General features: G+C 43.9%; 1 protein-coding gene across 5 annotated transcripts in view; it reads right to left on the minus strand.

The window, feature by feature from the left end:
* LOC132893783 (phosphatidate phosphatase LPIN2-like) overlaps positions 1-16,406 on the minus strand; it is a 64,061-nt gene extending 47,655 nt beyond the window's left edge. For 3 of the 5 annotated variants that reach the window (XM_060932921.1, XM_060932928.1, XM_060932946.1), the window contains exon 1: positions 8,727-10,065. In XM_060932921.1, the coding sequence (XP_060788904.1) occupies positions 8,727-8,915 (189 nt within the window). In that variant the 5' untranslated portion in view covers positions 8,916-10,065. Of the gene's footprint in view, positions 1-8,726; positions 10,066-16,229 lie in introns of those variants that run through there. The other 2 variants (XM_060932933.1, XM_060932939.1) reach the window with 2 other exon arrangements.
* Between the last annotated feature and the right edge of the window lie 2,389 nt (positions 16,407-18,795).

An 18,795-nucleotide genomic window follows, 5' to 3' on the forward strand; every position in this document is an offset into this window, starting at 1 on the left:
TCGTGGAGCACCTGTCCTGCAGCCCCATGGAATCCTCCCCGTTCGCGGACTTGGTCCACGCCCTCGCCACGGCTCAGCAGAGCCAGCACCAGGCGCTCGTCACGCTCCGGAAGGAGCAGGAGCGCCGCTTCGAAGCCCTGGTGCTGGCTCAACAGGAAGACCGTGAGGCGTTCCGGCGCCTCCTCGCGTCGGCGGGGTCCACCAGCGCCCCGGCCGCGGGCCCATCTCCCATCACCTTGACTAAGATGGGCCCGCAGGACAACCCCGAGGCGTTCATCGCGTTGTTCGAACAGGTCGCCGAAGCCTCGGGGTGGCCGATGGAACAGCGCGCGGCGCGCCTCCTCCCCCTCCTGACGGGAGAGGCGCAGTTAGCCGCACTACAGCTCCCCGCCGACCACCGGCTGGCCTACGCTGACCTTCGCCGGGCTGTCCTCCAGCGCGTGGGGCGCACGCCGGAGCAGCAGCGCCAGCGCTTCCGCGCGCTGCGAATGGAGGAAGTCGGCAGCCCGTTCGCGTTCGGCCAGCAGCTCCGGGACGCCTGCTGGCGGTGGCTGAGGGCCGAAGATCGCGACGCCGAGGGGATCATCGACCAGGTGGCGCTGGAGCAGTTCATCGCCCGCCTACCCGCCGGAACCGCGGAGTGGGTCCAGTGCCACCGCCCGGCGTCGCTGGATCAGGCCGTAGGACTGGCGGAGGATCATCTGGCGGCTGTCCCGGCGGCAGGACAACGGATGTCATCTTCTCTCTCCTCTCTCTCTCTCTCTCTCTTCCCCCTCCTCCCGTGTCCCGTCCTCGCCCCATTCCCCCACCACGGAGGCGGGGGCCGGCCCCACCCCAGCCGGCCCGCCGCACCCGTGGTGCCCTCCCGTTTCTCCCTTCTGTGTCTGTCTCTCCCCCCCCTCAGGTGAGTGACCCTCAATCCACAGCTGCAGAGGGGAGGCCCGGGCCGGTTTGCTGGCGCTGCGGGGAACCGGGCCACCTGCAGCAACAGTGTGCCGCGATGGAGGTGGGGGCGGTGGTGCGGATCCCCGACGCACCAGAGGCTGCCCTCGATCAGGCCGGAGCATATCGCATACCGGTAAGTGTACAAGGGGCGACCTATCAGGCGTTGGTGGATTCGGGTTGCAACCAGACCTCGATCCGCCAAAGCCTGGTGCAAGACGAGGCATTGGGGGGAGCACAAGGGGTGAAGGTGTTGTGTGTGCACGGGGATGTTCACTGCTACCCGTTGGTGTCGGTCCACATACATTTCAGAGGGGACAAATCTATAGTAAAGGCGGCGGTTAATCCTCGCCTTACCCACTCTTTAATCTTGGGGACTGATTGGCCGGGATTCCGGGGGTTGATGGCACACCTAGTAAAGAGTGGGTCCTGCCGGTTAGCCGGGGGGGGTCCCGGTGTCGTTTTGGCTGGAGCTGCGGTCGCAGAGCCGTCTACGTCATTTCCGCGACAGAGTGAGGAGCCCCCGGCTCCTCCTCTTTCTATTGGGGAATCCCTCGCGGATTTCCCACTGGAACAATCGCGAGACGAAACTCTGCGACACGCGTTTGACCAAGTGAGAGTAATCGATGGTCAAACGCTCCAGCCGAATGCCACCCCGACCTTCCCCTATTTTTCCATTTTAAAGGATAGGTTATACCGAGTGACGCAGGACACTCAGACGAAGGAGCGTGTCACCCAGTTGTTAATTCCAAAGAGCCGCCGGGAATTGGTATTCCAGGCGGCTCACTTTAATCCCATGGCGGGACACCTCGGGCAGGATAAAACACTCGCCCGGATAATGGCCCGATTCTATTGGCCGGGGATTCGCGGCGACGTCCGTAAGTGGTGTACGGCGTGCCGCGAATGCCAGTTAGTAAATCCAGCTGCCATTCCAAAAGCGCCCTTGCGCCCCCTACCATTAATCGAGACCCCGTTTGAACGAATTGGGATGGATCTCGTCGGGCCATTAGATCGGTCAACACGAGGGTACCGCTTTATATTGGTTCTGGTGGACTATGCAACGCGATACCCGGAAGCGGTGCCTCTTCGCAATATCTCCGCACGTAGTATTGCAGAGGCCCTCTTCCACGTCATCTCCCGGGTCGGAATCCCGAAAGAGATTCTGACTGATCAAGGCACCTCGTTTATGTCACGAACACTGGCCGAACTGTATGGGCTACTGGGTATTAAGCCGATCCGCACCAGCGTGTATCACCCACAAAAGGACGGTTTAGTCGAACGGTTCAACCGCACCCTCAAGAATATTATCAAAAAATTCGTAAGTGAGGACGCACGTAACTGGGATAAGTGGCTCGAACCCTTGTTGTTTGCAGTGCGAGAGGTCCCCCAAGCCTCCACGGGGTTCTCCCCATTTGAATTACTGTATGGGCGTAAGCCGCGCGGCATCTTAGATGTACTGCGGGAAAATTGGGAGGAGGGACCTTCGCAGAGCAAAAATGAAATTCAATACGTTATGGATCTGCGCGCAAAACTCCACACGCTCACCCACTTAACTCAGGAGAATTTGCGGCAGGCCCAGGAACGGCAAACCCGCCTGTACAACAAGGGCACGCGCCTTAGAGAGTTCACTCCGGGAGATAAGGTACTCGTCCTGTTGCCCACGTCGAGCTCCAAATTAATCGCCAAGTGGCAAGGGCCCTTCGAGGTCACACGGCGAGTCGGGGACGTCGACTATGAGGTTAGGCGAACGGACAGGGAGGGGGCGCTACAGATCTACCACCTCAATCTGCTGAAGCTCTGGAATGAGGAGGTCCCCGTGGCGTTGGTGTCGGTAGTTCCGGAGAAGGCGGAGCTGGGGCCGGAGATCCAAAAAGGGTCATTGGCATCTCGCACCTCTCCGGTCCCCTGTGGAGACCACCTCTCCCCGACCCAACTCACGGAGGTCGCCCAGTTGCAGGCCGAGTTTTCGGATGTGTTCTCGCCCCGGCCCGGACGCACCAACCTCATAGAACACCACATAGAGACACCCCCGGGGGTGGTAGTGCGTAGCCGTCCTTATAGATTACCCGAACACAAAAAAAAGGTGGTTCGGGAAGAACTTCAGGCCATGCTCGAAATGGGCATCGTCGAGGAGTCCCACAGTGACTGGAGCAGCCCGGTGGTCTTGGTTCCCAAGGCCGACGGCTCGGTCCGGTTCTGTGTGGACTATAGAAAAGTCAATGCGGTGTCTAAATTCGACGCGTACCCAATGCCTCGTATTGATGAGCTGCTCGATCGACTAGGCACGGCTCGCTTTTACTCGACACTGGATTTGACGAAGGGATATTGGCAGATCCCCTTGACTCCATTATCCCGGGAAAAAACGGCCTTTTCCACACCGTTCGGCTTACACCAGTTCGTCACACTTCCGTTTGGGCTGTTTGGGGCGCCCGCTACGTTTCAGCGGCTGATGGACCGGATCCTCCGGCCCCACGCCACCTATGCGGCCGCTTACTTAGACGACATCATCATTTATAGTAATGACTGGCAGCGGCACCTGCAACACCTGAGGGCCGTCCTTAGGTCGCTGAGGCGGGCGGGGCTCACTGCCAACCCGAAGAAGTGTGCGATTGGGCGGGTGGAAGTACGGTATCTGGGCTTCCACTTGGGTAACGGGCAGGTGCGTCCCCAAATTAATAAGACAGCAGCGATTGCGGCCTGCCCGAGACCCAAGACCAAAAAGGGGGTGAGACAGTTCCTGGGGCTGGCTGGCTATTATCGTAGGTTTATACCTAATTATTCGGACGTCACCAGCCCGCTGACTGACCTCACTAAAAAGGGGGCGCCAGATCCGGTCCAGTGGACGGAGCAGTGCCAGCGGGCTTTCTCTGAGGTAAAGGCTGCACTGTGTGGGGGGCCACTTTTGCACTCCCCTGACTTCTCTCTCCCCTTTTTGTTGCAGACGGATGCGTCGGACAGAGGGCTGGGGGCCGTTTTGTCCCAGCAGGTGGGGGGAGAGGACCGCCCAGTGTTGTACATCAGCCGGAAGCTGTCAGTGCATGAGGGGCGCTACAGCACTATCGAGAAGGAGTGCCTGGCCATCAAGTGGGCGGTCCTCGCCCTCCGTTACTACCTGCTGGGGCGCTCTTTCACCCTCTGTTCGGACCACGCGCCCCTCCAGTGGCTCCACCGCATGAAGGATGCCAACGCGCGGATCACCCATTGGTATCTGGCGCTCCAACCTTTCAACTTCAAGGTGGTCCACAGGCCGGGGGCGCAGATGGTCGTGGCGGACTTCCTCTCCCGTCAAGGGGGGGGGGGGGAGTCGGCTGCGGGCCGGACGGGCGCCCGGCCTGAGTCGGGCGGTGGGGGTATGTGGCAGTGGGGGCGTGGTCAAGCACCGGTCTGTGACAGGAGGGCGGAGTTGGGGAAGGTAAGTGGCAGAATCGCTTCACCTGAGTGTCATTAACCTGTGTTTTGTGTGTTCTCCCCAGTAAACTGCCCTATTTAAGGAGGGAGAGCGAGAGCAGAGGAGATCATCCCCGGACGAGACGCTGTGTGTGTGTCTCTCTCACTATTTGAAATTATTGTAACCCTGAAAAGTGTGGCAATAAAGCCGTTAGTCAAACCTGATCTCTGTCCTGCCGTCCTCTGTGCTCCACCCACACGCGATTCTCGCTACAGACCCAAAACATACAGCCAAGGCAACAAAGGAGTGGCTCAAGAAGAAGCACATTAAAGTCATGGAGTGGCCTAGCCAGTCTGCAGACCTTAATCCTATAGAAAATTTGTGGAGGGAGCTGAAACTTTGTGTGGCCAAGCGAGAGCCTCGAAACCTTCAGAATTTGGAGAGGATCTGTAAAGAGGAGTGGACCAAAATCCCTCCTGAGATGTGTGCAAACCTGGTGACCAACTACAAGAAACGTCCGACTTCTGTGCTTGCCAACAAGGGTTTCTCCACCAAGTACTAAGTCATGTTTTGCTTAGGGACCAAATACTTATTTCACTCGATCAAATACAAATGAATTTATAACCTTTGTGGTTTTTTTCCTGGACTTTTTTGTTGATATGCTGTCTATTTGTTAAAATAAAAGTGCCATAAAAATTATAGACCGCTCATTTCTTTGTAACCAGGCAAACGTACAAAATCAGCAGGGGATCAAATAATTATTTTCCCCACTGTAAGTGTGGAAAATGTACACTAAATACTCTTTATACATAAACTTTAACTGTGATCTAAAGCATACAATGAGGTAAAATGAGCTGCTGAACGCACATTGAGGACAGAGCTGAGTGTCTTGCGTAGGCTTCCCCTACACCACTGAATCCACATAGCATGTTTTTGACAGTTGCAAGGAAACCAGAGAACCCAGAGGAAACCTACTAAACTGGGAACCCTGGAGCTGTGAGGTAGCAACACTGTCTGCTGTGCCACAGTGCTGCCATACGATCCAAATTTTCACCAAAAAAAAAAGCATGTCAGTAAAGTTTGGAGATGTTTGTACAATGTGTACACGATGCTAAATGGAAGAACAGTTTACTATGATTACAATATAATCAGATGCTTTACTGTAGAACTGACCTCTCAAATCTATTGGCGTATATCCCATAAAATGAACTAAATAAGAACATAGTCAATATCAGTGAAAATAAAGATAAAAGAACTATGTTATGGATACGTTAAAGATCTATGAAAAACGGTGTTTTGGTTGAGACCAATCTAAGCCTGGTCCCTAAGTACAGAAAGTTCCTCAATCAATAATATTAATTATTATACATATGGGCAACTTTTTCCATGGAATAAAAATATGCATTCTATCCCCTTCTAGCGGGTTTATTGATGCCATGCAATATTATATCGCTTATCCTCCATATATTACACCACTCTCCCCAATGGAGAATGAGCATGCAATATTGTTACAATATTGCACGCTGTCAAGATAACATGATGTCACATGCGAAGATCCAATGACAAAATTTTCTGCTGTGCATGCGTACAATCATTTCTTTGTCAGCTGGGAGAGAGAGAAGACGGGGTTAATTCAGTGCTCGGTTTAAGCACTGAATAAATAAACTGAAACTAAAGATGCGCGGAACACCCGAAAGGCTACCAAAACTTCATTATATATTCTTCATGCATATTTACAAGAGAAAAACAGACCAACGGACATAAAAAACGTTGGAGAGGTAAAACTTCCAGGCTAGTGAGTGACTGTGACAATTTGTAAACAAACATGGCTACCAGGTTTGCTTCATTAAAAGCCAAAGATTTAAGGAGACAGATGCATTGAATGCTCGAAAGGCTACCAAAACTTCCCTGGATATTCTTCACGCATTAAATATATGGAAAAACTGGAAAAGACACACATCGGAGATGTAAAACGTCTGCACTCATGAGTGACTAACAGTTTGTAAACAAAAATGGCTGCATGGTTTGCTTCACTCAAAGTGGAAGATTTAAAGAGAATGATGCGCTGAACACCTGAAAGGCTACCAAAACTTCACTGGATATTCTTTATGCATATTTAGAAGAGAAAAACAGACCAACGGACATCGAAAAACTGGAAAAGAGAGCAATACCGGAAATATAAAGTTCTACTTGGAGGTGAGGAAAAGTGACAGAGACTTTTACAAGAGGACTACACTCAGCAAAGCCCTTTTGTTTTGAACAACTGCAATGGAACAATTAACTACTACCAAAAGTAACTTTGAACTTGAACTGTCAACCTGTATATAGCTTGTATATAAGTTGGGTTATTGTTCAGGCTTTTTGGACTTGTACCATTTTTATTGTTAGAACTTTGACTTTGTACATTGGATTGACAGAACACTGAATTATATTCGATCAGAATCAGCATTCAGTATTGGTAAGTTACCCCTCTGTTCTTAACTTTTTATAAAATCTATAATGTTCCATTGAATGTGTATGTATAATAATAATATTGGCTGGCTTTTTTCATGGTATATCAGATATATTCTGTTCAGCTATTTGTCTTCGACTCATTCAATATCATGCTAGCTGAATGAAATATATCTGATATACCATGAAAAAAGCCAGCCAATATTATTTAATTATTATGAGTGTAAAAATGCCTTTTGTATATTTGCTGTTAAATAAACTGGTGAATTAACTTTGTTTTCTTCACCCTGTAGGCCAATTGGACTATCAGTTGGCAGCCTCTTATGAGGCTGTCTGCATCTATCACCAACACACTTCATCTACCACTGGCTTGCTAGGCCTGTTGCAGCTTCCCCAGACACAACCATTCACAACTATGGGCAATAGACCTAACCCATAACTACGTCATTGCTTGTTTACTGCAATGCATTATGAGCGATACCCGAGATCAGCTCTGCTGTATTGTTTACTTTTGCCTTTGTTAAACACTGCATTGTTCTGTCTAACCGGTTTTAACCATGCCTAAAGTGAATTGCTGTGTGCCTAACTGTGTTTCCACAACAAAAAGAACACCTAATTTGAGCTTTTATCAGCTGCCAGTTGAGAAGAAAAGAAGAAAGAAATGGATAAGTTTAATCCGCAATGAAAACCTTCGATCTGAATCGAAATGGACAAGTGTTTGTAGCTTACATTTCTCTGGTGGGAAGAAGCCTACTTAAACTGTGACCCAGCAATGTTTCCATGGTCTGCGGAATGGTATTTGGTTATAGAGGATTATAACAATTGACACTGTTCATCATCTGAAACTAGCGATATTCCAAAACCTGTAAAACAAAGAAGCATTCTTCGGCCTTTGCCTCCCAACATACCGAAGCACTTGGCAGCCGAATGAGCCTGTCAGACCAATTAAACTCCCAAACCACGAATTCTCTTTCAGGTATGTATAATGTTCAGTGTACCTCACTAGTGGCATTTACAGTATTGGACCAAATGCATTTATACTGAACATGACATGGCAGATCAGCAGGTTTCCAAAGATTTTTTTTGTAACGTTTCCTGATATCAAGTTTTATTTAACTAATCACTCATTTATAAAGGTTTTGATGCTTTCATCTGGGCCCAGGATCATGAAACAATCTTAAACTTTGATTTTTCATAAAAGTTTCAACAGTTGATTTTTCATAATAGTTTCCCTTACTGCATCTTTAACTTTCATTGTGCTGGATCAAGATTAAGTACAAGGCTAAGATTTCGTTAGAACAAAAATTCTTAGAAAATGGTAAGGAATAACTGAAGATTAAAAGAAACAAATTTAGACTTAAGTCCAAGATTGCTTCGTGATCCAGTATACATCCTCAGAAATAACACATTCTGAGATTTGATGTTGATGTTGTACAATGTGGTAGACTCGGTCTAGACTCTTACCTTCTCACCGAGCTTGATTTGGATTCCAAATTTCCTGCTGTAAACCCTCGACATGATATCCACCTCTTTAAATCAGCAATTTCATTGTCTTCCATGACAGAGCACAGTAAAATCGCTCCTCCCACATAAAATTAATCTGACATCTGTCATATCGCTCAACTACCACCCCAGCTATCCCCCACAATGCATTGCGGTAAACAAGTGATGATGTAGTTATGCTTGGGGGCTATTTAGAGTAGCCAATTAACCTAACCACATGTCTTTGGACTGTGGGGGAAACCGGAGCACCCAGAGGAAACCCACGCAGACATGGGGAGAATGTGCAAACTCCACACAGAAAGGCCCCTGTCGGCCAATGGGCTCTAACCCAGAACCTTCTTGCTGTGAGGTGACAGTGTTCACCACTACACCACCATGCTGCCTGGATATTTGATAATTCATCCATGGATGTTGTGTTATAATGCTGTTGTTATTCACTCACCACTTTCTCTCTGGAGCGCAGCACTCCCAGCTTCCCAAAGCGGACATGGAATGGTGTGCACTGGAAAGATCCATCGGGCTGTTTCACCACCACCACATCAATACAGCCAGAAAGAGTAGCCTGATTTAGGCCTTTATACAGCTCCCTGAATGTCCCCAGCAACTGGCCCACATAGTTCATCCTCACCATTTGAGAAACAGAGACAGAAACAGTTAGAGAGACTTTTAAACATGGGAACTGGTAGAGTAGAAGCTTCTCAATGCAAATCTCTGCTCACTATTTGTTTGCCCTGCAAGTCATGAGAGATCCAGAAACACACGCACAAAAAACCCCACACAAAATAATTTTTATAAAGTACAAATTAACTAAAACACATCAGTCTATCCCTTATAAGCAAACCAGTGTTGTATTCTTTTACGTACTTTATACATCATGTTGGTTGTTGACCTGTTTTAAAATGTGTTTTTTCTGATGGAGATATATTGTATGTTCAAATGTTTTTAATAGTAGGCCGACTTTTTGAGTAGCTTGTGGGCTATTTCAAAGCTGGTGAACTGTAGGTTAAGGTCAAGTAAAATGTAGAAAAATGTGAAAATACGTCAGAAAAAGGTTGAGAGCAATATTTCTATTTCATTCATTGCCCAAATGTCAGTAATTCAGTAAGTCACGAATGGACTGTTACCAGGGTATTACTGTTCACATGAAAGATAAAATATGGACATTTTTGTGCTGTAGTATTTCCCGTGTCAGCACTTGTCATATATTTCACAAACATGTCACACAGTACAGTTGACTTCTCCACAAGTTCTACTCAATACTCATTCTCTCAGGCTTATACACTGCAAATTTTTTGTGGACAGACATTATTGCGCCAGAGGTGCCAGCACTGCAAACAAGGAAATCAATTTTACCACAAAAACTGTTACTATTACTATTTCTAAAATGATGAAAAATTCCCTGCAATTTTACCGAGGAGAGACCATCATCCCAGCCACTGGTTTTCTATTGATTCAAAAGAACCAAGGTTTGTGAATTTACAGGTCAAAGTTCACTGTGCGCTATGCTTTGCTTTGTAGATAAGCAAAGCATAGCGCATAGATAGATGTGAAGTGAAAATAACCAATACCAAAACTAACTGCATGTCTTTCATGCCCCACATCCTTTCCCCTTCAGTGAACTGCCTTTTCGGTGGCTGAATTGTAGTTGCGTTTGGACTAATAGCTGAATTTCTTAGCTGAGAAAATAGAAAGATGGGTCACAGATGTTGCCCCTATTAAAGTAGCAAGGGGACAATAATGGCAATTATTATACATACAGTGGCATGCAAAAGTTTGGGCACCCTTGCTGAAAATGTCTGTTATTGTGAAATAGTTAAGTGAGCAGAAGATGAACTGATCACCAAAAGGCATAAAAGTAAAGATGAGACATTTCTTTTCAGCGTTTTATGCAAGATTTGTGTATTATTTTTGTTTTGTACAATTGGAGAGTGAAAAAAGAAAAGGAACACCATGCGAAAGTTTGGGGACCCTAATGCATTTGAGTTCTCAGGTAACTTTTACCAAGGTTCCAAACCTTAACTAGCTTATTGAGCTGTGGCTTGTTCAAATTCTTCATTAGGAAAGGTCAGATGATGCAGATTTCAAAGCTGTATAAATTCTCTGACTCCTCAAATTTGTCCCTAAAATCAACAGCCATGGGCTCCTCTAAGCAACTCCCTCGCATTCTGAATAATAAAATAATTGATGCTCACAAAGCAGGAGAAGGCTACAAGAACGTAGCAAAGTGTTTTCAGGTAGCTGTTTCCTCAGATTGTAATGTTATTAAGAAATGGCAGTTAACAGAAACAGTGGAGATCAAGGTGGGGTCTGAAAGATGAAGAAAATTTTCTGAAAGAACTGCTCGTTGGATTGCTAGAAAGGCAAATAAAAATCCCTGTTTGACTGCAAAAGACCTTCAGAAAGATTTAGCAGACCCTGGAGCGGTGGTGCACTGTTCTACTATGCAGCGACACCTGAACAAATATGACGTTCATGAGGGAGTCATCAGAAGAAAACCTTTCCTGTGTCCGAGCCACAAAATTCAGTGTCTGAAGTTTGCAAATGAACATCTAAGCAAGCCTGATGCATTTTGGAAACAAGTCCTGTGGACTGATGAACTCAAAATATAACTTTTTGGCCACAATGTGCAAAGGTATGTCTGGAGAAAAAAGGGTGCCAAATTCCAGGAAAAGAACACCTCTCCAACTCTGAAGCATGGGTGTGGATTGATCGTGCTTTGGGGTTGTGTTGCAGCCAGTGGCACAGGGCACATTTCATTGGTCGAGGGAAGCATGGATTCGAATAAATACCAGCAAACTCTGGAAGCAAACATCATACCATCTGTAAAAAAGTTGAAGTTAAAAAGAGGATGGGTCCTACAGTAAGACAATGATCCAGAACACACCTCAAAATCTATAATGGAATACCTCAAGAGGCACAAGCTGAAGGTTTTGCCCTGGCCCTCACAGTCCCCTGACCTAAACATCATTGAAAATCTGTGGATAGATCTCAAAAGAGCAGTGCATGCAAGACAGCCCAAGAAACTTGTAGAACTGGAAGCCTTTTGCAAGGACGAATGCTCGAAAATCCCCCAAGTAAGAACTGAAAGATTATTAGCTGGCTACAAAAAGTGTTTACAAGCTGTGATACTTGCCAAAGAGGGTGTTACTAAGTACTGACCATGCAGGGTGCCCAAACTTTTGCTTCAGGTCCTTTTCATTATTTGGTATTTTATGCCTATAAATCATGGAAATAAAAATGTAATATTGTGGAAAATATTAAAGAAATGTGTCATCTTTACCCTTATGCCTTTTGGTGATCAATTCATCTGCTCACTTAACTATTCACAGTAACAGACATTTTCAGCAAGGGTGCCCAAACTTTTGCATGCCACTGTTCAGGACACTTTTTCGATGGAATAAAAACATGTATTCTATTCCCTTCTAGCGGGTTTCATTAATTTGGTTTGATAGCATGTAATATTGTTAGTATATCTCTTCTCCTACATGTATTACATCACTCTACCCAATGGAGAATGAGTGTTGAATATGGTTTACGATATTACATGGTTGTCAAGACAACATGATGTCACACGTCGGAGCTGATGCGAATATTCAATGAGCAAATTTTCTGGTGCGCATGCACAGAAGCATTTCTGTGTTCGCTGGGTAAGAGAAAGATGCGTTGAACACCTGAAAGGCTACCAACCGCGGGCGATTGCTCTAAGACAACAAGGGAGGCTCAGCCTCGTCTAAAAATGACGAACATCGAATCATAGAAATATATGTGCTCAACCCAACTACAGTGCGAAATCATTCCGTTATAACTTTCCCCAGTTCGCCTAATGTGTGTGTGAGTTTTTCCCCCTCATGACAGCACGATGCAGCCCAGCCTCAGTGGACTTCAATGGCATTGGGAGCTATGCGCTTTCAATCTCAAAAGGCAAGACGGTTATTGGACAAATACTGCGAAAACACCCACCCACGGAGTCTCACGGACTCCCAGCCTCAGTGGACTTCAACGGCATTTGGGAGCTATGCGCTTTTCAATCTCAAAATGCAAGACGGTTATTGGAGAAATACTGCGAAAATGCCCGCCTACGGACTCCCAGCCTCACATGGGAGGGACATGGCAGTTTCCGCGAGGAGACTGGTGATTGGTGAAAGCAGTCGGATATTTTCTTTGATTGACAGCTCGTTTCAAATATAGACAGGCAGCGGTGAATTTCAGTTCAGTCCCATGCGGAATCGGAAGTGGTGTGGTGTATTGTAAGAGATCAGCTTACATTTTGATTTCATTCATTACATACAGTTTCTACCAGCTTTTTTAGTTTGTATATATTTTCATTGTAAATAAAGTGTAAATATAGTGTTGTCAAGTTTGCTATCTTAGTTCCAGAAATTTCGTTTGAGTGACTGAACTTGAACTTGAGGGGGCTAGTCAGCTAGCAAGAAAGCTGCGCACGGATGCCAAGCATTGCTGATTTAATTTTGGCGAAGCCATTTGCCAGTCTTCCTTTCGAGGAAAAAATTAAAATTAAAGAGCAGGGTAGACCAACGCCTCAAATTGACTTGGTGAAAAAGGTAGGGAATAATACTCGTTCCTTTCAGCTCTCCTGGTACGAGAAAGTGAATTGGCTAACAGCAAGTGACCCACATCAACAACAGTAAATAGGCTACTTTAGTAATATGTCATGGATGGACCAAAAATATAGACTCTATTTAAAATGTTTATGCTGAGTATATTATATTGGAATATATATTTCTCTGGATATGAATTAAACACTGCTACAATTTGGAAAACATTTTTAAACAAAAACACAGCCGAGAACATTTCACACTACAGACCTGGATTAAAAGTGAAGGGTTATCAAAATTGTCAATAAAACATTTCTCAGTCAAAATAAGTAAAATATAGGGAAAGTGTCATTGAATGCTGAGGTTCCTGACAAAGAGCTGCTTTCAATAATGATCACTTTTTAAACAACATGCCACAATTTTAAAATATAAAATGTTAAAATATGCCCCCCCAACACCACCATCATGTATATTGGACAGTAGGCTAATGGGCCAAAAGAACCTGTTATTTCAGTTTGTGACCCTGCCAACAATCAGCCAGATCAGAGGCAAGAGTATGGGCAAAATTGATGTGTTTTTTCTTTTTTCTTATAAAATCTGGAAATATCATAACCGACCAGCCTCCCCTGTTTGAAAGACTACCAGCCACCACTGCTACCAACCCTTAGCAAAAAGAAGTTTATTCAAGTGTACTATGAGTATACTTATTTTTTACTAAAACTGAGGAAGTATACTTGAAGTTTACTTTTCATAAACTATATTTTATATACTTAAGAATAGTATAGTGAAGCATACTTGGCTTATACTGAAAAGTATAAAAAGTCTAAGACTAAGTACATTAATACTAAGACTTGCACTTATACTTTAATACTAAAACTTATACTTTAGTATACTTTTTACGTTTTTCTGCCACAAAGTACTAATACTTAGCATATCTTGCTCCAAGTGCATAATAAGGTCAAGTCATTGACTCATGCTTAACATTTAATTTATATATTAATATAATATAATGCTGAAGTTTAAAACTTTACAGTATATAGTATGTGTGCTCAATTGCATTATCTTTATGTACCTTAAAATCATACACAAAAACAGAAAAACTTTTGACTTGACTTTACTGATCAAGAGATTATGTTTACATTTTTACATGCAAATGTGCACTTTTTCCTTTCATTTTCTCCAATAAGGAAGGACTTGATTTCATAGGTCTTTGTTTTTGAAATGTTTGAAAATATATCAAACTTGTTTTCAACATTCTGTCTTGTGATTTTGTAAATGCATCACACTCTTGGGTACATACAGTATGAGTAAACTTTAAGAATACTTTAAGGAGTATATTTCCAGTATATAAATAGTAAGCTACAGTACAAGTAATATGCCAAGCAAACTTAAAGTATAACAAGTAAACTAGTGAAATAACCAACGTTTATAACAGTATACTTAAAGTATACAATAATAAACTAAAAAAAGGGACTCAAAGTATATAACTAGTACAATGGCAGTATATCGATAAGTGTACTTGTGGCATACTTTAAGCATACGAGAGGGATATACCAAGTACATTGATAGTATATAGATGAGTGTACTTGTTGTATACTTTAAAGTGTACTTTTGCAAACTTAAAATGAACTTTAAAGTATACTTTTATAAACTTGAAATGTTCCAATTTAGTCCGAAAAAGTATTAAATTTGTATACTTTCTAGTACACTAAAAGTACATGGTCTGTAGTATACTTGCTATACTTGTACTGAAGCATACTTAATAAAATGAACTTTAAGTATACTACTTTTTGCTAATGGAAAGCTTCATTAGATATTCTTCACACATATTTAGAGGAGAAAACATACCAACGGACACTGAAAAACTGGAAAAGAGCTACGTCAGAGATGTAAAACTTCTGTGCTAGCAAACAACTGTGACAATTTGTAAACAAACATGGCCGCCAGGTTTGCTTTGTTAAATACGGAAGATTTTGAGAGAATTTTGAAAGAGTAAGCTGCGTTGAACACCTGAAAGGGATGTGTTTTTATAATAATAATAATAATAATATTGGCTAACTGTTTTTCATGGTATATCAGATATATTCCATTCAGCCAGCATGATATTGAACTCGTCTTTGACTCGTTCAATATCATGCTAGCTGAATGGAATATTATCTGATATACCGCTCAACGCGCGGCGGCACGGTGGTGTAGTGGTTAGCGCTGTCGCCTCACAGCAAGAAGGTCCTGGGTTCGAGCCCCGGGGCCGGCGAGGGCCTTTCTGTGTGGAGTTTGCATGTTCTCCCCGTGTCCGCGTGGGTTTCCTCCGGGTGCTCCGGTTTCCCCCACAGTCCAAAGACATGCAGGTTAGGTTAACTGGTGACTCTAAATTGACTGTAGGTGTGAATGTGAGTGTGAATGGTTGTCTGTGTCTATGTGTCAGCCCTGTGATGACCTGGCGACTTGTCCAGGGTGTACCCCGCCTTTCGCCCGTAGTCAGCTGGGATAGGCTCCAGCTTGCCTGCGACCCTGTAGAAGGATAAAGCGGCTAGAGATAATGAGATGAGATACCGCTCAACGCCTGCTAATATTATTTAAATAGTAAATGTTATGTATCAGCCATAAATGCTAACTCTGCCTAAAGTTGTCGTCAGTGATATTGGCACAAGCTAAACCTAGCTGTTTCGAAATCCTTTTCAAGCCATTCCCTTTAAAACATGTATAATCATGCAAGAGGCAGGCAGTATGACTGACTGGCCAGAAGAGACCTCTCATGATTTTGACTCATTAGATTTTGGTGGTTCACAACACTTTGACCCCACCTTTAAATACACACTTCTGCTGGTGAAAAGCATGTGTGGTATCCTCATGCAGGAGTTACCTGCAGAAATTCTCAAAGACATATTCACACAGACACAGAAAAGGCTTATGAAGTAACCACATCCTGTCTCTGTCTGCATTCTGGAATGAATTTGAAGTTTCTCATTTATGTGGCAAACAACACTGTAGTATGTATTGTGTAAACACTCAGGGGGCATTTCAGACCTAACAGCAATCAAAATTCACAATACAGATGAAATGGACAACATGATTAATTCAAGTTACAGATCCTTAAACAAGTGACCTCAAGTCTATAAGCCCTTCAGGAGCATCAGGTGAGTGAGTGGACACATTCCCTTGATCTTCTTGTTCTTCTCATGAGCACTAAGCCTTTTATCCAGATTAACCAGTAACAATTCTCTCTCTCTCTCTGTTGTCATTTCAAAAGAGAGAGGTTTATAATAACATAGTCCTACAGATTCTGAACTGACTACAAAAATTAAAACAATAATAAATAGTTTATTATCTCACAAGCTACTGAACTCTACCCAAGAGACTGCATATCACAATTTCGAGTCTCATCTCACCTGAACAGGTTTCCAAGTTGTTTCACACAGATGCTCACCTTCCTCCTGTAGCCCGAGCCTCAGGATCCTTTCCGTTACATTCTCCTTTTTAAGGATAAAGATTGATCACACCAAGTGAAAACCTATTTTTGGAGCTTGGTGAGAATGTGTTCAGCTCCTGTCTGCCATGTCAGAGCTTTTACTCTGCTCTCCTGCAGACTGACTGTAAACCATGTGACTCAACTTTGAGACGAAGTACCAAACCACATCCTACTTAGTGTGCGAAATAGTACACAAGAGGTGCTTGCACTATTCTGTTTACTACTGTACTGTGTGGCTCTGGGCTATTCTAATCAGCTGTACAAACTTTGGAAACACGTTTCCACTATAATAAAAACGAGAAGTCATAACAACGACGTCATATCTCATCTCATCTCATCTCATTATCTCTAGCCGCTTTATCCTTCTACAGGGTCGCAGGCAAGCTGGAGCCTATCCCAGCTGACTACGGGCGAAAGGCGGGGTACACCCTGGACAAGTCGCCAGGTCATCACAGGGCTGACACATAGACACAGACAACCATTCACACTCACATTCACACCTACGGTCAATTTAGAGTCACCAGTTAACCTAACCTGCATGTCTTTGGACTGTGGGGGAAACCGGAGCACCCGGAGGAAACCCACGCGGACACGGGGAGAACATGCAAACTCCACACAGAAAGGCCCTCGCCGGCCCCGGGGCTCGAACCCAGGACCTTCTTGCTGTGAGGCGACAGCGCTAACCACTACACCACCGTGCCGCCGTCATATCTCATAATTATGATTTTTAATTTCATAATATTGAGAGCCTATTTCATACTAACGACTTAGTATCTCAGAAACAATAATTCACAATTCTGAGAAAATGTTCTCATTATTATGAAATACAAGGATGCATCATTATTATGACACATTATCTCAATCTCATTTATGCAAATTTAATTTTTTTAATCTCTAAATTTGTAGTTTATTTCTTTTATATATATATATATATATATAATATATCCTTGTTTGTATACTTGGTACTTTTGCACTACTCCTTCACTGCCTTATCTTTTTCTCTTTATATATTTTGCTGCTGTAACAATGTAAATTTCCCCTTGTGGGATAATAAAAGCTCACATATCTCATCTCATCTCGTATCTCATCTCATCTCATCTCATCTCATCTCATCTCATGTGATACAAAGTCATCATTAGGATATGTGTTCTCATTATCATAGCCAGTAGGCTGGTGAATTCGGGATTTGTTAGGAATTAAAGTATGTAGCCTAGAGTTACCATATCAAGTATTATTTATTAAACTTAAATTCTGGGGAAAAACACATTTAAGGATTTTTTTCAAAATGGCCAGATGGGGAGAGTTGGGACAGTTCGTCAGGTTACAGGTTTATTTCTTGTGGTTAACAAATATAAAATTGTTTAAAATGTTTGTTAAAAATGAGGCATGTACCTGCATGAGAACTAAACTCATTTCATTTCTTCTTGAGAATGGAGCTGTTTTGTCAAGTCAGGTTTTGGGTAAACTGACTCTCTTCTATTGCTGTACCAGCATTGTGTGTTCATACAGTTCATGTTACAAGTTTTGATAATAAATCAAAATTAAACATGTAGGCCTAGGTATTTTATTTTTGTTCCATGTCTCCCCACTATGTCCCAAGTCTCCCAACATAACATTGCATATCTCTCCTCAATATCTCATGTCTCCCCACAAAAAATAATGACAGAAAAACTGAAGCCTGAAGGCCAGTATATGTGACAAGCTGAGAAACTAATGTTGTGGTAAGAGGGGCTAGTAAATACTCTCTCATGCAATACGAATGTGAAACTACCTGCAAAGAATTTCACACAATCTACAAAAGCTGAAAACTCCCTGGTCTCATGAAAATGAGGCTTCATTTAATTAAATATGTATACATTTTCAGACTTGATTTTACAAACATCATTTCCAGAAAAGTTGGGATAATTCACGTGAACCTTTGTTTAACTGACAAAAGTACAAAGAAAAGATTTTCAATAGTTTTACTCATCTCATCTCATTATCTCTAGCCACTTTATCCTGTTCTACAGGGTCGCAGGCAAGCTGGAGCCTATCCCAGCTGACTACGGGCGAGAGGCGGGGCACACCCTGGACTAGTCGCCAGGTCATCACAGGGCAATAGTTTTACTGACCAACTTAATTGTATTTTGTAAATATAAATGAAGTTAGAATTTGATGCCTGCAACACACTCAAAAAAACAAAAACAAAAGTTGGGACAGAGGCATTAGTACCATTGTGTTACATCACCTTTCCTTTAATAACACTTTTTAATCTTATGGGATCTGAGGATGCTAATTGTTGCAGTTTTGCATTTGGAATTTTTGTCCATTCTTGCTTGATACAAGACTTCTGCTGCTCCACAGATCGTGTTTGCCATTGTCTGATTCTCTTCTTCATGATGTGCCATGCATTCTCAAGAGGAGACAGATCTGGACTGGCAGCAGACCAGTCAAGCACATGCACTCTGTGTCTATGAAGTCATACTGTTTTAGCCCATGCAGAATGA

The sequence above is a fragment of the Neoarius graeffei genome, chromosome 1 (assembly GCF_027579695.1).
Source record: "Neoarius graeffei isolate fNeoGra1 chromosome 1, fNeoGra1.pri, whole genome shotgun sequence".
Taxonomy (NCBI): Eukaryota; Metazoa; Chordata; class Actinopteri; order Siluriformes; family Ariidae; genus Neoarius; species Neoarius graeffei.